This window comes from Carassius carassius, chromosome 34, assembly GCF_963082965.1.
Source record: "Carassius carassius chromosome 34, fCarCar2.1, whole genome shotgun sequence".
NCBI lineage: Eukaryota > Metazoa > Chordata > Actinopteri > Cypriniformes > Cyprinidae > Carassius > Carassius carassius.
This window is the reverse complement of record NC_081788.1, coordinates 15,430,213-15,453,213: the sequence shown is the minus strand read 5'-3', so window position 1 is coordinate 15,453,213 and position 23,001 is coordinate 15,430,213. Positions and strand designations below refer to the sequence as shown.

The 23,001-nt window shown below is 36.3% G+C and overlaps 1 protein-coding gene and 1 non-coding gene across 5 annotated transcripts in view; one reads left to right on the top strand and one right to left on the bottom strand.

The window, feature by feature from the left end:
• Positions 1–23,001, top strand: part of LOC132114489 (glutamate receptor ionotropic, delta-2-like) — a 398,065-nt gene that overhangs the window by 214,853 nt on the left and 160,211 nt on the right. For all 4 annotated transcript variants that reach the window (XR_009425331.1, XR_009425332.1, XM_059522629.1 and 1 more), the window contains exons 3-4: positions 13,681–13,965; positions 21,976–22,181. Coding sequence is in view for 2 of the 4 variants with exons in the window: in XM_059522629.1 (XP_059378612.1) it covers positions 13,681–13,965; positions 21,976–22,181 (491 nt within the window). In the remaining 2 variants the exon portion in view is untranslated. The remainder of the gene's footprint in view (positions 1–13,680; positions 13,966–21,975; positions 22,182–23,001) is intronic.
• On the bottom strand, positions 1,889–1,996 carry LOC132115518 (U6 spliceosomal RNA). The gene has a single exon (XR_009425501.1). It is a non-coding gene; the product is annotated as a U6 spliceosomal RNA (small nuclear RNA).

Genomic DNA, 23,001 nt, shown 5'->3' with positions numbered 1-23,001 from the left:
GTGCGTCCACACTGTCACCAACGCCCTTCTGCGCCATGCCGGGGATTGCATCCTGGTGGATGGCACTCATCCCTATCGCCAATCCATCAGTGATTGATCAGGCGTAGGCTACTTATCGCGAAAGGAAGACGCGGCCATAAATGTGCAGGTTATAGTGGACCATAGGGGTGTGATATCTGACCTAGTGGCAAGGTCCAGCAACACTTCAAGTTCCTCTGACGAGAGGCTTGGTGCCCTATTTTACGTTGCTTCCCCAGCATATTTTGTATCTAACTCTCTCTCTCTCTCTCTCTCTCTCTCTCTTTCTCTCTGTTCATTGTAGATAGGTTGCTTTTTATTAAAAACATAAACCAATTGCAATCAATACCGCATTAAACAGAAGTAACTGCAGCTGCTTGCCAATCAATTCTAATTGTAAAGTACCTTGCCATTAATATAAATGTGTATTATATAATTTTTATAAGTCGTTAAACTCATGTCAAGAAGTGACACAAGTGGCACAACGGGATGGATGATTAGCGAGGGATACCCGGTTTGTCTTACCGTCACAACATATCGTGTGAACATTACTGACCCTTTGATAATTTAATTTATAGTCTATATTTTACTGATAACTTAAACTATGTTAAAATAAATGTTACTGTAATAATTTGAGGAATGTTTCATTTGCATAGAACGTGTTGTCTTTCTTAACGCTGTAATGCACCTTCGCGTAAAGTGGAAAATCTATTCATGAGCAATCGATGCCAACTAATTCAGCACCCTGACTTTGGACAGCGCTCTTGTAACGTCGGACGTAAGAGGCAGCGTGCTAAGAAGCTTCCTAAGGGACACTTTGGGGAACACACTTAGAAACATCAACAACTTTGGTAAGATATATCTTTCGATGTCTTCTTAGCGCGCTAAGAGTGAACGTTATCGGGGAACCGGGCCCACCTTATTAGTTCTGTAACCACATAAAGTCAACTTCATAAATAGGCCTGTATCCATTGCGAACATAATTTATTATGAGTCTTAAAAAATAACAGAAAATCATTGTTGAGCCACAAAATTATCAACATACCATAGTTTGACTTGTACTTCGTTGCGCTGGTTTCTAAAGACTGCTGTACAGTAGCGTCATGAGCTCAAATAACGCTAAGAGAGAGCTACGAATGGTCCAGACCAACCTTACGAAAGTGTGACTTACAGAAGATATACTTAGCGTACGAACGTGTCGGGAACCGTGCCATAAGGTTAAGAGAGAGGTTAAGGAATAGGTTAAGAACTACTTAGCGATAAGAACATTTTGGGGAACCAGGCCCTGTATCTTATGATTGACTTGATATCTTTGCTTTTTCTCTGTCATTATCTACCCATGTTGCTTGAGCATCAAAGCTTGTTACGATGAATAAGCATGATGAACATTGGCTGTCATTTTTTGTTGTCCTCGTGGCATTGTCCTTCCTTTTCAAATCCAATTTTTCACATTTTGCTTGTGTTTAGTAACCTCAGTGGCTAGTGATGTTATTGCAATCCCAAAGGGCAATTTTTCTGTGCATGCATTAGCATGTGTTGAAGCGTGTGTGTTTGTGCGTGTACACATCAAGTCAAGTCACCTTTATTTATATAGGGCTTTTAACAATACAGATTGTGTCAAAGCACTTTACAGTATTAAATAGGAAAATAGTGTGTCAATAATGCAAAATGACAACAGTAAACACTAAATTTTCAGTTAAAGGCAGTTCATCATTGAATTCAGTGATGTCATCATCCAGCTCTGTTCAGTTTAAATAGTATCTGTGCAATCAAGTTGATGATAACCAAAACTCCATCGGTGACAAAATAGAGAGAAAACCTTGGGAAAACCAGACTCAGTCAGGGGGTCAGTTCTCCTCTAAAAAAAAAAAAAAAAATGGATCGCTTCACAGATTTGCATGTCATCCTTTTGCAGGGGCCATGCTAATCTTCTCTGTATCTCTCCAATTTCAGTATATGTGCCGCCATGGTTGAGTGCCTGTGTAAGGAAGAGATTTCTGTATTACTCTGCTTAACACATGGCCTTAAGTACACTTTATACTGTGTGTATGATTCCCAGTAGTGTTCAGTAGGGTAGAGTCATCATAAGATCATCTCATTCTCTCCAAATAATTTTTTATAAGCCATTGTTCGATCATGGATGCCTGTGTATGATTCCTGCTGTCGGGAGAGCCTTAGTCTTGCATAACCAAACTTTCTAACAACACTGCAACAAGTCTAGTACATGCTGCACCTCATTCTAGTCAAGACAGGAGATGATTGGGCGACTGGCCTGTTTGGTGACTGAGCAAGAAAAACTTTTTTTTGGGGGGGGGGGGGGGGGACTTTTATTATACATTATGTATGTATTTATGTATGTATGTGTTTGTTTAGTTTCTTTTTATTTATTTATTTATTTATTTATTTATTGCATGATTTAAAAGAACATTTATTTGAAATATAAATCTTTTGTTACATTATAAATGTGTTTTACTGTTAAATGCCACTTACACTTACTATCAATTGAAAAAGGTATTTTTAATGGACATTAAAAAAAGTACAATCTAAAAACTCAATCAAATCAAGATTACATTAAAGGTTTCTTAAACTTCTGGAAGCACCTGCCAATCAGAATGGAACCAGCGATTTGTGGGCGATCTGTAGGCTGGGGTCCAAGCTAGAAGACCCTAAACAGAAGAAAGCAGTGTACAAAAACAGTAAATCTGGCAATTTTTTGTTAGAGAAGAGAATAATGTGATGACAGTAGAAAGCCGATGGGTCAAGGTTCTGCGTATTTGGTGAGATGTATAAGTTTTCATTCAGCCCACCATATACCGTTGACCTGTTTGGAAATCTTGGATGATGTCTCAGACTGTCTCTCTTTCGTTCAATGTGAACACTCAGGATTGTCTTTCTTTTGGTCCAACACAAACACTCAACCCTTAAATAGAGTCACATCTGCAGACATGCTCTTTGTGCATCTCAAAAAACACTCCGATGTGTTGGATGAGTGGGCTGAATGCTCAGCGGCATTGAGGTGCACAGTAAGCTGCAGCACATTCTCCTCTAGAGAACATTGCATTCTGAAAAATAGAGAGTGAGAGAGCCAATGTATAAAATGAGAGCGCCACTATCCATACATACCATAATGCAATCGCTCTTTTTCGACTCCCTATCAGCATTTCTTTCTTCACCTTTCTCATTTCCTTCTGCTCTTTTCAACGTTTCTCATCCTCTCATCTGAATCTTTTTTTTCTGTCAAATCCTCCTTTCAAGCGTTCTGTTTTCTGTATTTGTCCTTCACACACATGCACACACACAGATACTCTGTTTTTTTACACACACACATTCATATCTTTCCAACTGAGTCTGGCTGCAGAGCTGCACTCTCAGCTCACATGCACCTTTATCAAATAAACTCTCAGCCAGGAAATGGGGAAAATATGGAGTGATTATTTGCACTGGGTGTAAATAGCACCGGCCACACAGCATGGATATTTGCACCCCAATAGCCTGGTGAAACTAGACAAAATTATGAAAAATGCCATTTAGATTTCAGAGAAGTGGCCTGGTGGGTGCAGCATGCACTGGTGTTTTTACGGAGATGACCTGCAGTTCGAATGTGGCTTGTGACATTTTCCAAACAGAGACTATTCACCCTATTGTTTCTTGTCTCCACTCTCAGTATCTTTGTTCAGAAAAGCAGATAGCTCAAAAGTGAAACATAAAAATACATAAAAATAAATCAATTTAGTATAATTTTAGTATAACAGTATATAGTATAATAGTATTAAAAATAATTTTAGTATAACAGTAAATGTTAATATAGCCTACTATGCACACTATTTCACTCAATGTAGTATCACACAAACAATAGTGCTGTTGTTCTTTATATCAGTGATATTCATACCAACACTATGAAGATATTGCTTTTTTTGCAACAGCAGTTTAGTAAACAAGAAGGTAAAAGTGAAAAGAAGACTATTTTAGACAAAATATAGTGCCACTTAGTTTAATTATTTTTGCTGTTGCATATCCAAGCCACACACATTATTGGACTTTCGTTTATAAAAGAATCAGTGAATGGATTGTTTGAGTGAATATATATATATATGTGTGTGTGTGTGTGTGTGTGTGTGTGTGTGTGTGTCTGTGCTTGTATTTATATATAGTAACAGATTTTACCTATGACATTTTGTCAGATACTATTTATTCTATTTAATGCATGAACTATTATATGGTTATATAATACTATTTAATGCAATTATTTAAAATATTATTTACAAAAACATAATAAAATATGTATTTTATGTAAAATGTGTGCTTTTAATATTTTTAATATTTTATATATTTTTTAATATAAGTATATAGACCATATTTGAATTTGTGTATATAAAAGGTATTATATATATATATATATATATATATATATATATATATATATATATGTGTGTGTGTGTGTGTGTGTGTGTGTATATGAAAAATTATCTAATATTATAACATACTGCTATAACAATGAATAATTATTTGTTAGTATAATATTATTCATTATATTATAGAAGTATGTTATAATATTAGATAATATTTCATTGTTGCATGTATTGGAAGACAAGATGTAAATATCTATTTTAAGTCAATCTACAATATAAATCGCATCTGCCACAGTTTTAGACAATTTATGTTCTTTAAGTGTCCTATATATAACATTCTCTCCTTTATAAGGGATAAAAAGTGCAGAGCGACAGCTTCAGAGCTGCTTGCAGTGAGGAGCTCTCAGCTTGCGGGTTTGAGACCCATGTGTGAAGGTAATGGACTAATAGACTCAGATCAGATGGCACTTTGATGAGTGCTGTGGTGGACTGAGTGGTGATGTCACCTCCTGTTTTGTGTCGGTGATGGACATGCTGTAGAGGTTTCAGACGAATCAGCACTGAGCTGCAGAATGGCATGCTGCCAGAGAGAAGACACAACTCTACAACCATATTTATGACAAAGATGTCCTTACACACACACACACACACACACACACACACACAAGCGCACATAGACACACACATACAATGTTCTGCCCTTTCAATGTTTAAAATCAGTGAGTAAATATGTCCCTTGGAACCATTGCTCTGTTTGAAGAGAGGTTTTTTTTTTCTTGTACGAATTTAGCCCTCAGCAAAATCTGTTCAAAGCGCATCTTTTCTCTCTTCTTCAGCAAAGGTGCACCTCTCATAACCTCATTCTGGTCAAAGTCATAGACTTCTGGACCCATACTCTTCCATACCAGCTGCTGGAATTGAATACCCACAATATAAGCATAAGTAAAATGAAACATTTCATGACCTCAGTCAAAATAAGTAAGAGAGTTTTACTATCTCATTCAAAAACGGGTAAGTCAGCAACATCACACTGAATGAGAAGTCCACTTGTTTCTATCATGAACAAGGCTTTTCAGTATTTATTGTTATTATTATTATTATTATTATTATTATTGAATTATATTATTTTCACTCTTTTAATTAGACCATTCTCTGCAGATCGTACACCACAATTGGTGGATTTTGCCTGCATGCTGTCGGTCAAACCAGTTTTCAGTCATTACCTTAAGCATGAATAAAATAGGAAACCAAAGCCAAAACCCAGACATTTTATGCAATTTAAAAATCTTAGCCATGACATGTACGATAAAAAGAGGATGTATAATTACTAAATAATATCTCAACACCCTGTATAATGAAAGTTACATTTCTTTTTTATTTCACTGTTTTAATCATCTATTTGCCTTTATTATTGCATTTAAATTAATCGGCAGTGCCCTCAATTAATATGAGGTTATAAGAAATGCTTGCATTACAATTATGAATAAATAGTAAATGTATTCTAATATAGTTTTAGATGGAATGCAGCATGTATTTATTGTGTACCAATACAAAAACAGACTAATTTCTGAATATCCACTGACCCAGAACTGTCCTTTAGAACAGCTACGTTATTAATATAGTCTCTATCTATCTATCTATCTATCTATCTATCTATCTATCTATCTATCTATCTATCTATCTATCTATCTATCTATCTATCTATCTATCTATCTATCTATCTATCTAGGAATTCTGTCCCATGCAACTGGAAAGTTTCATTTTTATAGACAAAATTCTCTGCTGTCCAAACTAATGATAAAAACCTATGAGAAAATGATGGCCTTTTCTTTGAATATACAGTAAAACTGCATCATGTCAACTGCCTATTTGATGAATCCCAAAGGGGGAGCTATTTAAATATTTTCTTCTCATAAAGATGTTAGGGACCAGATCTGCGGCATCAGGTGTTTTGCTTTAATTTAGATTTCTCCCCTTACCTTGTTTTATATCTCTCCTTCAATCGCCGCAGAGGGGCTTTGTTGAGAGACCAGCCCTTAGAGGAGATAAGAGGAGGAAGGTGAGTATGGAGACTTGCAGGGGAAAGAGAGAGCGAGAGCTAAAGAAGATGAATGGAGTTAGATGAAAGAAGGAGGAGAGGGAGATGGATGCCGAGGAGATTTCTAATGAGTCACAGGTTGATTATATCCGTGTTAGCATGTGGAGAATCACTCGTGATGAATGACTCCTTTAGTGCTTCAATTACAGGGGAAAGTTTGCAGATCTGGGGCCGGATTCACGAAAATCTTCTTAAGAAATAAATTAAGAAATTTCTTAAGATAAATTCCACGAAGTTTGTAAGAATGATCTTAAGAAAAAATCTTTTTCTCAAAAAGTTCTCAAATATATTCTTAAGAACATCTTAATTTTTTTCTTAAGAAGAGAATAACAGCCGTTATCTGAATGAATACATGACGCACTGCTTAACTCTGCTAAACTACTTGCGCTTCCGGAAGATTACCTTAATAATCACGCACCTTAGAGTGTATATTTTCATTGCGATATATTTCATTCATTTTTGTGCCGTGTTTTTGCACTTTCATCTGAGTGAACGCTTCCTGTATTTGAGTCCGCTGCTACAGCAAATGCGTCCTGCTCATTTATATTCGCTGAATACTGCCAAAGATTTTGTATTTATAAGCTTAAATTAACGGCGTTCAATTAAAGCTCCCTATCTGACTCATTTTATAGTTGTTAATGAGTTTTGAAGTCAGCAAAAAGCAGCTTCACACACAGGCTAATCATGAGCGATCATGTTTACATTAACAGTCATCGCCATCCCCAGTCCTCCTATGTGTTATATATAGCTGTTGTTGTAATGCTTAAATATAACAATTAATTTGAAATAACCCAATAAATTCATTAAATAATTATTATTGTTTGGGATTCAAGACAAGTCTGGGGCTGTCCTAAACTTAAGAAGTTATTTACGATGATTTTTAAGAAGATTCTTTTCAAGAATTTGAATTCTTCTTAGGTTTTGTCTTAAGAGCAATCTTCAGAAAAAAGATAAGAATATTCTTAAGATGAATTTTTGGGAATATAAAATATTCTTTACTTTTTTCTTAAGTTAAAAAATAAGAAGAAAATGGCAGTTAAGAAGAAATTTCTTCTTAAGAATGTTTCGTGAATCCAGCCCCTGGTCAGTGATATTGGAGGACACATGGGTACATGCTCACAAAAATGAATAAGAACCCGTCTAAACCAGCCAAATCTCATTTGCTGGTTTTTGCCACTTGTCAGTTTGGGAAACCAGCTGAACACCAACTAGGCAAGCCTATCCCGTCTCTTTCTGTTATTTTCAGCAGGACGCACACACAAGAACACTCTTTCAAAATAGGAACCCACTCAGTTTAACCGCAGGGATTTGGGTATTCAGACTAGTTTTACCTCAGCTCTTTTTTTCACTCCGTCCCTTCCTGACTTTTTCTTTGGCTGTGGTTGCTGTTCTTATACCTATATTTTAGTGTGCAGTACCAGGTGTGCCTGCAGCATCGCATTGATTTGATCCTCTCGTGCTTGCGCACGTGTCTTCATTACACAAACAGGCATACAGAAACAGATCCCGTCAATGCCATGAGACCGTCCCTTCATCAAGCACTTACATCCTGACATTTGGAGACTCTCCCACCTGGGACTGTTTGACTTGTTTTCCCTTACTGCATCGCACATTTCTAAACAGCTCCTGTGGAGCGCGCTGACAAACATCTGCCGCGCAGAAAGCATGCTGAGGTTGTAGCAGAGATGGTTATTGGCATTCGGTTCTGTTTTTGTTCGGTTTTCTGTTCTCTTTAATTGTGTAACTTGCTGAAATTCAAAAATGTAAATGACACAATATTACACCATTGGGGAGATAATGCTAACAAATGCTCATTCCTCTCCAGAATGGCTCATTCACTTTCTCTGGGTAATTAGAGAACAATGTCCAGCAATTGTATCTCTAATTAAACAACTGATAAGTATCTAATTTTACTATGAGCTGAAGACAAATCTAAAGATATCTACTATCTGTTTTCTCTAAGCTAGTATCGTGCCCAATTCCTTCCATTGACAGGAATAAAAACACCTTTCAGTGGAAAGGCTATGCTTGGGGTGAGGATAAGGGGGGGGGGGGTTGCCTTCCTCATAAAAATGACAGCATCAAAAGCCTCCAATATAAAAAGAAAAGCCAGTACTCTACTGGAACAAATATATCTGGAGTGCTCAACAGTGTTAGATTTTCAGGAGAGAGAAGGGTTTGTGTATTTGTGTGTGTCTAAGTGGTGACGAGAAATGCTAAGGACTCCTGAAATAGATGGATGTGAGAGGCCACAAGCTAAGCACTAAGCCAGATCTCTCAAAACATATGTGTCTTGATTTTTTTCCCTGTGTTTCTGTCTTCAGCTTTATATCTCCTGCTTTTGCATGTATTTATAAATCCGAAAAGGTCTATTTATTCAAAATAGAAGTGAACAAATACACCCACAGGTAGGAGCAGAGGGATGAGGTGAGCATGTTGTGAGAAAAAAGGAGTGCAAACATGACAGCAGCAGCTGAGATTTACATTAGGTTTCGCTCATGTTGATCTGTCAGGAGTCAGTGCAGAAACGCTCTGTGCTTGTGGCGATGTCTCTCAGATGGGATTTGTGTGTTGCACTCTGGACTAAGTCTTGCACATCCCTATGTTATTGGGAACACAGAACAACATGTGAGTTCCAGAAAGAAAGATCATTGATGACTAATGCACATATGAATCATATGGTATGTTTTTCTTTTTCTTTTTTATGAATTTGTCTCATTGATTTGGAAATTAGAGTTTAAATTTAAATTATTCACTTTAATTTGCTTGTTTATAAAATCTGAATATGGGCAAATAATAAATAAAATTATAATTCTTGGACTGATTAACCACTGTGATATAGGTTTCATTTAATTATTATTTATTTTTATTTTTTTAAGGAAAAAAAAATGTCTCTTTTGCTCACCAAGGTTCCATTTATTTGATTAAAAGTACAATATTTTATTTTTACAATTTTATTATTTATTTATTTATTTATTTAATCCTGTGATGCCAAAGCTGAATTTTCAGCAGCCATTACTTCAGTCTTCAGTGTCACATGATCATTCAGAAATCATTTCTTCAATTATTTAATGTTGAAAACAGTTGTGCTGCTTAATAGTGTGGAAACCATAATACTGTTTTCTTTTCTTTATTATTTGACGAATAGAAAGTTCAAAAGAACAGCGTTTATTTGAATAAAATCATTTATAATATTATAAATGCATTTTACCATCCCCTTTGAGCAATTCATTGCATCACTGCTTAATAAAATTTGTAATTTCTTTAAAAATAAAACATTTATTTAAAATTGCACTAGAGATAGCTAAATTTTAAATTAAGTTAACAAATTGTTTTGATATGTATAAGTGGATTGAATGAAGATGGATTGATTAGAGATGCAAAGATTAAATTAAATAATTAAAATATTTATGTCTTGGTTAAAGGGAAACTGTAATGTTTGTGCATCTGTTGTATGTGAAGGGTACCTCAGGAGATATGTCAAAGCCATAAACAGTATTTGTCTGTTTTGTATTTTTAATGAAATGGAATGGAAAAGTTTGTCACTTGTTTATAATAAGCACAATCACAATTAGGTTGGGAAGAAACATATTGAACATGATTTGCTTATGCTAAATTACTATGCTTATTAACAGTAAACGTCCTAATTGAGTCAACTTCAAAAACACAGTGATAGAAAACACACTCTTTAAGTACATTGTTTTATACCGTTTTTTATCTAATACAACATACTGTACGTAGATAAGCAATTCTCTCTGAAATGAATCATGCTCCCTAATGCTACGACTGAGGGAATAAAGTAATTGCTCTTATATGGAATTCTGTCTACTTTCAAAGAAAAATAAGTCATTATTTTAATTTTAATGCAACATGATTGCACAGTATTGCACAGTGCAGTCCCTGGTGTTAATTAGTGCAAATATGAATGCGTGTGTTTTTAACTTCAGTTGAAGGTTTAATATTCAAGACTTAACAGGCCATGTCAAGACTTGATGGGATCATATGTAATCAAACAAATGGCTAAATTACAATACTTCATTTGTAATGATTGATCAGCACTGCTTTTCACTAACATAGTTAGCTATGACCTAAGAGGAATGTGGATCACTGACAGATCATAGCACTAATTCACAGAAGTGCTTTAATAAGTAAGGATTAGCCAGTCTTTCCATTTTCAGTCAGTCCAATCCATAACGGAGGGCAGTGCAAAACGCTCTACATCATTAAACAAGATCTTATTAACTGGAGCTTGGCTTATTCAGCTTAAAACTTGTGCATTTAATCAATTAAGTTGCATACGTTAAGTTAATCATTATAATTCCACACTTTTTGGGGGGGGGGTCAAATGTCAAGGTTTCATTATGGTGTATTTTTAGCATGATTGGTAGTGCCTTTTGTTTCAAAAGAATCATGTTTTCTTAACTCATAATTAAAACACAAGTTTATTTCTCTTTCTTTCTTTCTTTCTTTTTTTAATTGGATGATCACTTTCATTCTTAAGGGTTGCTAGTATTTTGTTGAGGTCTTAAAAGTATAGTCCAAACCTGAATTTCTTTCTACTGTGGAAAATAAAAGAAGACATTTTGAGGAATGTTGGTCATTAAACTGTTTCTGTTCCCAGTGACTTATATTCTGTGGACAAAATTTACAGTGGAAGTCAGTTGGAACTGAAACTTTGGTTATCAGAATTCTGCAGAAGAAAGAAATGCATTCAGGTTTGACATTTAAATGACATGAGGTTAAGTAAATGATCTTAAGCAAATGATTTTCATTTTTGAGTGGACTATCCATTTAAATAGTTTTTTTTTTTTTCAGAGCAAAAGCTTTCACAAATGAAAATAATTTAAAATATTCAACATTTACACAAAGATTGCTTTGATACCAAATATACCCATCATCAAAGGTTCAAAAACCTCTTCAACTCAACAACGCTGAAAGAGTCCCAGATTTTGATAGGGAAACAAAATCACCTGAATCTGTTTACAAAGTTCATTTATAGAATGATTTCAATATGAAGTGACATACAGTAAAATGCCTAGTATGCACAAAGTCTCCTTTTCCAACTCAGGCTAGTGTAGTGCTGTACCAGGTGAGTTACCAAGCAAGTTTACTATTACAATTTACTATGTACCACACATACAGTAGGGAGCTGGTTATGTGATACATGCATCAGAATGTATTAGTTTACAAATCACACACTATGGTAAAAGTGTTTGAGGTCATAACGTTGTATTGCACACAGAACTGTGCAAAAGTAAGTCTTTATTAATCAATAATCTGCACAGCATTTGTGTGAAAAGTAATTAAAGTTGTTTATCCGCTTAACTGCCACTAGTGTTCATTTCAGCAAGAAAATGTATTGAATTTTATGCACAAGAACAGTTTTTACAATTAGCCTCGATTGTCCGTTTCATCTTGCAGTTTGATTTTTCAGCACTATTGTTTGCGTCTTCCTTCCTTTCATTTTGCCCCTGGTTGACACTTTCATTTTTATTATTATTATTATTATTATTTTTTTTTTTTGCCATGAGTTGGCAAAATTGCATTGCTCCATGGCCCACTTCAACATGCACACTGCATTTTACCTTCCCCAACTTCAGCTACGCTAAATAAAATTAGTCTAGTGAGATGAATGTTCATGTCTGACATCAGTTTTTCTGCACATCCGGGAGCCACAAACAGAACAAGGGCAAAAAGAGTGAGGTTATTCATGGGAGGGACTTTCATTTCTTTGGAAATATACTTGAGCTTCATTATAAAATCAAGTTATGCAGTAGGTTGTGGAGTGCAATTATATAAATCATTGCAGCAGCTCAATCAGAATAGTCAAGCACTAAAGTATATTTGCAGCAAAAAAAAATTTAGTAACCAATCAGCACTATTAAAGCTGCATCAGTGCTGATGAGCATCTGTTTATGCAATGTATGAGTAAGTGCTTATGAATGGAATGTTTATCAAATAAAAATGTGAAAACTGTGTGTTTATACTGGAGAGCGCTGGTTTCCTCGTATGTTTTTCCATAAACACCCTGGCCTGTGTGATAGACTCCCAAATGTTTTTTGTCTGACGGTATTCAGATGGGAGAGTCTGAAAGTGCTGAATTGTTAATGAAGCTCTAAAGCCCGTTCACACCAAGAACGATAACTATAAAGATAACTATAAAGATAACGATTTTAGCGTCCACACCAGCGAACGATATCGTCTGTTTATTCTGAGCGCACATGCGTCTGCCGCTTTAAATCCTCAAGCTCGTTATAGCAGGATGGATTCTGATTGGATGTCAATGTTTGTATCGTTCATCAGCTGGAAAAAAAATGGAAAGCAACATGGTTACTTGACTGAACAAAAGGGGAGTGAGTGACGTGTCCCATACTCGGAATTCGTGCTCTGCATTTAAGCCATCCAAGTGTGCGCACACACACACAGAGAGCAGTGGGCAGCCATGGTGTTGAGGGTGAAAGAGAGCGCTGGCCATTCACTTTCTCCACCTACAATCCCTGCTGGTACCCAGACTCAAATCTGCAACCTTTGGATTACAAGTCCGACTCTCTAACCATTAGGCCACAAAGGCCCCCAACTTGATAGTTGTTGTAGAAATTCCATCTATTTGCAGAACAAGAGAACTATGTTCTTACCATATATAGGGATAGGTCACAATAGTTCTAAGCTGTTTTAATGTGGTACTTGAAAATTGTTTAATCATTTACTAACCCACGTTGTTTTAAACCTTTATGACTTTTTGGAACGCAAAAGAAGATATTTTGAAGAATCAATGAACAAATGAACAAATTTTTGTACAGACAAAAAAAAAAATATGACAGAATTTTGTTTAGTTTTTGTGCAGACTGTCCATTTAATCTGTTAATTTCAGCTAGAAAATGTATTGAATTGTATGCGCAAGTATATGTATAGGCATGTTTCTCCAGTTAGCTTCGATTGGTGTGAATGGGCCTCAAATCCAGCAAACCAATATAAATAAATAAATCAATAAATAAATGTAAAGTTTCTCATATTCCCTAGTCTTACTTTACCATTTTATATAGATTGTCGGAGACTATTAAAACAAAAATGTATACAGTCATGGTTTTGTTATAGCGTCACCTATTATTTATCAATTTTGTGAAGTTCTGAAAAGCTAATTCAGATGAATGTAAGATTAAGTCATTATAAATCTTGTCTCATCTCTCTCTCTCTCTCTCTCTCTGTCGCCTACAGCATGCGAGTTGATGAACAGAGGTATCCTAGCCTTGGTCAGCTCTATCGGCTGTATGTCTGCTGGGTCTCTGCAGTCTTTAGCTGACGCAATGCACATCCCGCACCTCTTCATCCAGAGGGCGCCCTTTGGCACTCCTCGCTCTAGCTGCCCATCCACCAGTCACGCCCAACCAGACGACTACACTCTCTTCGTCCGGCCTCCCGTGTACCTTAATGATGTCATCTTCCAAGTGGTGATGGAGTATACCTGGCAGAAGTTCATTATCTTCTATGACACTGACTATGGTGAGTAGTTTCAATGCACTGATGGCAGAAGTAAGTGGCAGTAAGGAGCTCTATCACAGTGTGTCCAATCAGTGACCACCACATTAACACCCCCTTATTACCACCACACAGAGGAAATTATTCAGCATTATTACCTCCATTGCTCATTATGCGTTTAAGGCAATTTTTCTGTATGTGTGAGAGAAAAGAGCATGGACTGTGAGTGAGGAAAATATAATCTGGCCATTCACGGATTAGCCACATGGCTGACTGGGTTGTTGCACACTGGACATTAAATCCAAGAGGCCTGAAGCTGTTATTATTATTATTTTTTCTTCCCTTGAGCTTTTACCTATTGCATTTCATGCCGTTTCTCTTGGCCTTGCAATGCATTTCACTGACTAAGCAAACTGGGTAAAGTTAAATATGTTTCTAGATATGGCTGGTTTTGACTTGTTTTTGAGCTATGTTGCCGCCAACGGGCAACCAGATGAGTCACAGGGCCCGTGACCGATCTAAAGTATCCAGATAGACATTTGTTATCTATTCTCAATGTGAAAATATCTATGCAACTTTTCTCAAAAAGTAACCCCAAGTATCACCAGCCTAATTGAATGAAAAGAGCACAATGTGAACTATATAAAAGATGATAATAACATAACTCTGTATGACATACAGGTAGTGTTTTTTTGGTTGACTTATAGATTTAAATTGAGACTGATGTGACCAAATACTTTATGATTTAGATTTTGTTGCAATTATCTTTAGAAATTTTGGCCCTTGGCCCTTTCTGTAGGCAAGGGTGTAAAACATTCCATCATTTTTACGGAATCCAAAAAAACTTCCCACACTGTCGAGACCAAACTTTTTCAGGTGCGGGTAGAAAGTCTCGATTTCAACAGTCACCTCCTCCAACATAATTCTTTTTCTTTCTTTTTTTCTTTCTTTCTTTCAGTTTTATGATTAATGTGCAATACTGCCACCTATTATCAACTAGATACTTATACATTTGTATGTGTAGTACAAATGTGATATTCAGTATAAATAAAAAACGATAGCCTATGTGAACAGAATCAGATTATTGTGTCCAAATTCATTAGACAGTAGATTCTGAAGTGTACATCTAAAGACACTTTACTTTCCAATGAAGCCAAGGGAGAGGATGTGTTAAAGGCAGTGGAGTGACGCAAATACCACTGGTAGGTCAGATGACAATGACATGACAAATGTAGTACGTTTGGATTACATTCATACACACATTCATACTATACAGAAGCTGCTTATTTATAATATATAATATAATGGTTGCAAAGTTATTACTAATTTTAAAAGAAGTACATGCTTAGAGAGTATATGTGATTTTGGAAGCAGCCATGCAGTGCTAAAATAAAGTAGCTTAGCAGGCAGCATAATTAAAATGTCTGCTTTCTAGAACACATATGATGCTTTAAAATCCTGCCTGTGTGGGGTTGTTTACTACATTTTGGAACAGAGCATTTGTGCTAGTGAGCGGGTTCAAGAGAGAAAGGGAGCACAATATAAGATGGAGTGTAGATAGAGTGTAGTTGTGTGTGAAAAGAACTCCATAGTTGATGATCCCTCTGTAGGGCACGCTCCGCTGCAGCAGGTTAAGGTGCGGATGAATAAGTACCTGTCCCTGAAGACAAACGGATATGATTTCAGCCATGTCCAGAGGATCGTGTACCCTCGGTGGCTATCTAATAATGAAGCCTTAGAGATCCTTTCCCCTCCTCCCTGCCTTATGTGTGTGGAGAGCTTGACCAGTGACTCGGAAGATAGACTCCTCGGACACTGGCCACTGAGCAAGAGATCTTTAAGAGAGAACAAAGTGCTCCTAAATTGCTTTGGCTTTTTAAGATGACTTGGACATTAGAGGGTTCACTGGTAAACTGATTGTGTCTCCTTGGTATATCCTATTTATCAGGACTAGTGGTGCTGGCAAAAGCCTCCAAAAAGAAAAAGAAAAATAATAATTTTGCTGTCTGAGGTTTCCTCTCTATGTTAAATATCCTCTACCATATCTGAAGTTGTTCTAGGCAAGATTTCAAAATAAATTGAAGACTTTTTTTGAGCTAAGTGGATTTTAACTGCAACTTCACGAAAATTTTATGCATCATTAATTAATTTGGGAAATATTTTTTTTTATTTCTGAATATATACAATAAATGTAGGACTGTTCAAATGTCTGAGGTTACTGTTTTTGTTTAAAGAACGAAATGGTGCTAAATTTATACAAAAATATATATAACACTTTTATTCAGAAAGAATGCATTAAATGGTTACAATTTTGTATTTTTAAATATCACTATTCATCAAAGAATCCTGAAAAATACATTGTATTTAGGTTTCCACACAAAATTAAGCTAAATTATATTTTTCACCAAATTAGCATATTAAATTGATTCTGAAGGAACATAATGACACTGAAGACTGGAGTAATGGCTGCTGAGAATTCAGTTTTGACATCACCGGAATAAATAAATGAATAGATAAATAAATAAATAAGTTATTTTTAATTCTAATATTATTTCACAAACATTGCTGTTTTACTATATGTTTGATTACATAAATGCAAACTTGATGAGCATAATAATTTTCTTTCAGTAACATACAATCATACTAACTCCAAGCTTTTATGAACAGTATTGTGAATATATCATTATTATTATTATTAATATCAATGCATCTTCATAGATTAAGATGAATATAAAAAAATAAATAAAAAGTTATACTTTATTTAAATAGTCCACTTTAGACATTCTAACTGTAAGTAACTTTGCAACTACATGTCAACTAACTCTCATTAGAGCATTTGTAGACTTTTAGGTTAGGGTTAGTAGAATAAGTTGCCGTACTTGCAAAGTGCAGCTAAAGACGTGCAATGGAGAGAAAATCAAACCCATTGTTAATTGCTAAAATAAAAAATAGTGATTCAGAAAAATTGAATTGTTTTTTTATATATAATGTGATGTGTACGGTTTCTCAACATGCTCAATTTCTAAAAGTCAAGTTCTAATTTGAATTCCTGTTCTGAAAAGATTATGCAGCTAGTTAATAGAGACGTTTTCAACATGCTGTGTTGTCTCACTGCTTAAGGTGAAGTCAATGACCTCTACTACGATTCCCACCTTCCATAAATTCAGTTCGAATAGCCGTGGTGTAGCACTTACAATATTAGAATAGCCTGCCCAGCACTTTGCCAGACCAGGATAAGGTTAATTTAATGTGCAGCAAGTCCAAATGAGATTATTTCATGTTTAACAGACAAGTGGATGAAAAAAGATAAAGGTCCCTCTTTTGTGGAGATAATTAATAATGATCTAGGCCAATGACTCTACTATTCTCTCGTGATAACCAGTCACCCTCTGTATTGTAGTAAGAATATATTTAATTGTACATTTCCTCTTTTCCTTATTGATGACACATTTTCCAGTTATATAGTTTTCAAAATACTTTCAATATGCTCATTATAAAATGTTTTAGTATACAACCATCTTGGAGCAACATAGTTTTATGCTGGTCTAAGCTGGTCTTTTCATCTGGGACATCTCTCTGTCTTCCTTTTCTTTCTAAGCAAGATGAACTGTGACATGAAGATTTGTTTTTAGCCCTCATTGTCACTTGCTAGTGTTGTAAAGCCTAGCGGAAACATTAAACACAGTAGAGAGGATGCAGCTAGTGGGAAATTCACAGCGTGAGAGCTCAGTCAATCAGTGCTCAGCTACGGGTCTCAGATCCGGTCCTTTGGATTCTGCTCACAGTTTCTACCAGGCCACATATAACAGTGTTACTTAGAGCATCTATCTACAGCTCTGGAATCTGATTTAAAGAACTTCCATTAGCCAAAATAGTGCCAGTTCCCAGTAATTAGTAGACCGAACCAGAAACGGGCATGTATTTCTCCATTGATTTCTCTGTTAGATAAATGGACGTACAGTATAAATAATCTGAAGACTTTAGAGGAGTAGTTTGGGATATTCCCCAAGATGATGCAGAGCAACTAATCAGAGTGTATTGTGTGAAGATTAATATTTTAAACTTGAGCACAGTAGCATATGCTGGTAATGCTTAGAGTTCAAACTGAGATTCTCTGACAGGGAAAGTGAGGGCAGAGTCTGTAATGATAATGGAGACAGTAATGCTGATTATAATTATGTGTATTTTTTGACAGATTTAAAGGGCCTCATTGGTGTGTAAGCAATGTGCTTTGTGTCTGTTTGTATTAATCTCCCTTGCTACAGTATAACCTTTCCTGATAAGACAGAAGTAATAAAGCCAAGCATGTTCCTCATCTTTGAATGGGAGCTCTGTAATGTCCCCAAAAAACTGAGAAACAACCAGCAGTGTGCATTAACACACCATTGCCTTCCGCAACCCCATCCTGCAGTATCATAGCCGTGTAACATTGCTGTTAACAGCTCCTACCCAGATGCCACTCCAGCACAGGGATCATATCAGGTCCCCCTATGTGTCCTCCGCTAAAAAACACAAGCTGCTGTCTGCTGGAGCCCTGCCCTCCGCACTAGCAGGGGAACCCAGTAAGAGATTTCCAGCAGAACCACAGCCGTAGATTTGCTTTAAATTGGATCCAGTGCACAGATGGAAGCACCGGTGCTTTTGACCCTCCTCCAGCATGCTACGGATGTTGTCCTCGTCTTCCCTTTTTAGTTGCATCGAATGACAGAGTTTCAGTGGAGGTGCAGGTGGTGATGACCCTGCTAATTAAGCTAAGAGCTAAACCACTCTGATTCAAGTTTTCTTGTGTCCTGAAAGTTAAAAACTGAAAAGTGGATTTCAGTTAAATGGTACTTCAATAGACAATTTTACAGCAGTGTTGGGAGGTAATTAACTTAAAATAGTGACACTAACATTTTTCAGCAGTGTGATAGCAGTTCAGTTATTTTCTTAATAGTGTAGCTTTTCCAGAAACAAGATAATTAAAGGGGTCATATGATGATTTTTTAAAGATCATTTTGTGCTTTAATGTTCAAAAGAATTTCAGAACATTTTTCAAATACTGTGAATTATTGTAGGTTCTCTATGCCCCACCTCTCTCAAACGCGTTGTTTTCTACAAAGCCCCTTCTCCTGACAAGCACAGTCTGCTCTGATTGGCTAACTGACCCAGTGCATTGTGATTGGCCGAACACCACAAGCACTCGTCAGAAATGTAATGCCCCTTTCCATAATCCCGAGCTTCATCTTTCAAAGTAAAAGTAAAGACAGTAAATAATGTCCTTAGTTTTACCATCAGTTCAAGCCCGAAAGGACAGAGTCACGTGACAGACACAGTGATGACGCTCATGTGTTTACAGTACACAACCCATGGACAGTTAAGGACAGCTTACTCCACTCTGTGACCCTGTGTCTCACTCTCTCTCACACACACATGCACGTGCGCACACACACGCACATAGACTTTCTTTGTGTGAACATTTGGGCGGCATTACGCAAATATTTCCACATCGTGACGTAGACGTGGGCACATGTTAGAATGAGCCATTTTAGGGATATGTGGCATAGTCTTAATTTTGATAAAGAATATCTCTTTGGATTTGAGAATTTAGTTTTTGCAACTTTAAAGATCTTCTTCATGCACCAAGAGCTTGTAACATGCCAAAGTGAAAGGAAAAATTGAAATCGCATCATATGACCCCTTTAATACAGCGATAACAGCAGTTTTTTAATGTCTGTCCTGAGGAAATAATAAAAAAATTCTCAAACTATTTATTATGTTTTTGGTTAAAGGAATAGTTCAGATAAGTAATGCATAAATATTATATGAAGCAAATGCACAGAAAGCGTCTGTCACAAGGCTTGTGACTACTAAATTAGTTCTCTTTGATGTCTTATTGTGCTTACACTGTCAAATACACACAAGGTTGTTGAAAACACGCTACAAAAACAGTTGGTTATGTCTGCGTAGGTAAACAGCTGGGAAAGAATTTGAATCTTTATACTGGATCAGTGTATTAAGTCACAGCAGCATAATATACAGTGTCTATACTGCTGTTTTCATTGTTAATATGAGCCAAACGATAAATAAAAACAGAAAATCACTCACTGCTCTTGACTGAATAGCTTCTATAGCTTTAAGAATGCATTTTTTTAACATTAATGCTGCTTTTAAATGCTCTAGTGTGAAGGTTAAAATGGTGGATTGAGTGCTGCTGCTGACCAAATGGGTGCCCTAAGCAGAATTGTATTGTTTTGCTCCCTCCTCAAATTTCTATGGAAGTTAAAAAACAAAACAAAAAAAACACCTACTATAGGGTTCAAAATAGATATCTAAATATCTATTTTATAAAAAAATATGAATATCTATATTGCAATTAGGAAATATAAAGTTCTGTAGCCTGACAATTAATTCTGAAAGGATGTCATTTGGAAAATGAAAATCCGGATTAAAATGATAGGTGTGTTTAGATGTTTTCTTGATGGGTGGTTGATCCAAGCTAATCATTGATGTTGGACCATGTTCCAAATAACTACCCTATTGATCATCTGGTATCTGTTTCTGCAGATGCAAGATGATCTACTGTAGCTAATGATTTAGGTGGACTAGCTAATGCTATTAGCTAATGCTATTAGCTTGAGATGGAATACCCAGTCATGACTGGGAATTAGTGACTGAAGGGCTACCTACAGTAAAGATGATTTTTCATGTGATGCTATTCTTGAAAGTCTTTTTTTAGCTCACATATCTGTCACACAGTCAGTCTCACCTTCAACAGCCCCCACCTTAATTCCCCTAGTTCCCTCGTCCCAGTCCCATCTTTCAGGGATGCTTTGATCCTGCGTTCTCAACGCCTCCCCGCTTCGGTGGAAATAATTTGATGTAGGGAAAGGCCGCCTGCGCAGAGGGATGAGTGTGCAGCAACTCTTCCTCTGTGAAATACATCTTTTATTTAGCGTAGCCCTGAGACAGCACTTCTGCCTCGTCACACCGCAGTGATAAATGTTCTACACAGGTTTTTGATGCCGCCCACTCCTGAGAGCTGTTAGCACACATGCTAATGCGTTCCTGTGCTACATGGTTGTCACAGTAATGTCGAAGGTGAAAACAAAATGGTTAATATTGCCAGGTATATGGGAGCTTATATTTAGTCTGATACTTAGTACTATTGCTAATTCAATTAAATTAAATTTTTGAAGATAAAATGGGTTATTATAGTCATTTTACATTACATTTGAACATTTAATAGGCTCTTAAATCATCACACTTTTGCTTCTATCATAGCAAAAACAGTTATGGAACATGATCCATCTTTAAACAACGCTTAATTTACTGTATATTGTATAACAAGTGATACACAACCTTTCAGCATTTCTGCTCAGGTTCAATTGAGCAGGAGGAGAAATGTCCTGTCCCACATGGCCATTTGATAACAAGTTTTTTGCTTCAAAGGTTGTGCTATGCATTAATTTTTATGCTACAGAAATAATTAATAACTTTTTATTCAGTTTTACTTTTTTGTTTTACATTTTAATAAAGTACTGTGTGCCCAAAAAGGCTGCATTTATTTTATCAAAATACAGTAAACTGTAATATTTGACCATATATTATCAATATTGAAAAAAGTTGATTAATTTAATGTGTCCTTGCTGAAAAAAAAGTGTAATTCTTAATGACCCTAAAATTATGAAGTAGTGTGTTTAAAATCATGTATACTTGCATGATATAAAGACTTCTGTAATATCAGCAGCCTAATAAAAGTGGTTTCATTTCACAGGGAGCAGACCCTTATGGGGGCAGTCATGTTGAGATCACATGACCCGCTGATCACTACTTTTTGTTATTTCATTAACCTGCAGATTAAATAATATCTTATTATCACATTTCTACAACTGCCTTTGTAAATAAAAACTGTGTAGATGTGTGTATAAATCCAAGACAATAACAAAAAAAGTATGTCCTGCGCCTTTAAGAAAATATTTATGTGTCACCGATTGTGATAGATTTAATAAAAAAATGGATGTATTCTGAATTATATTGTCTGTTGCTGTTCAGATATCCGGGGCATAGAGAACTTCCTAGACCAGACGTCTCAGCAGGGGATGGACGTGTCTCTCCAGAAGGTGGAATCCAATATTAACATGATGATCACTGGAATGTTCCGCACCATGAGGGTGGAAGAGCTGCATCGCTACAGGGACACACTGAGGCGTGCTGTGCTGTTCATGAGCCCCGCCACAGCAAAGGCCTTCATTACCGAGGTATTCACACACGAAGAAGTAGGAATACATATCACATATGGCTGCTGTTACACTAATAGATTTCTTTGCACTGCACAGATGCAAGTAGTGGCCCTCAAATCCAGCCAGCAGGCATTTAACGCAAAGCCTTCAATCTGTTAGTCCAAGTGGCATTTAACTAGTTCACATCTGTGAGGCTCACAGCTCCAGGCAGGATATGATATGATAAACTGAATATTTCAGAGCTATTATGGCAGATTAAATACAGTATGTGTCAATACATTCACTCTGACACATTCACATTTTTTACTATAATGGAAAGCTTTAACGTTTTCCATTTTGGCCTAAGTTCCTTCTATGGGTCATAGTTATTCATTCTGATTGAAAAATGTCCCTTGTTTTAATTGGCAATATTTGTAAGGAAGCCATTAAATGGCCTTGCTCTCTCTCTGATAACTCTCTCTGGGAATTAAACCATGACGTATTGCTTAATCTCACATGCTATTCTCTTTCGCCTTTAATTAAAAATATCCTGTGAAAAGCAATCAAAATCCAATTTTGTTTGAACGTGGAATAGGACAGGAACCATCAGTAGTGGCTGAGACTGCAGGCAGCTGTAATGACTCTTGGGTTTGGGGATAATAAGTTGATCAGGGGGAGCTCAGAGTCTTAAAGATACGCACTTCAGCCAGGGAATCATCGCAGGACATTTAAAGCAGCTTATTGTTTTTGTTATTGGATTTGAATGGGAAAACGTTATTCTTACAGAACGCTTGACTACCTTTTTGGGACAAACTATTTTGCGGGAATATATTGGAAACCATGTGTTTCATGTGCTTGT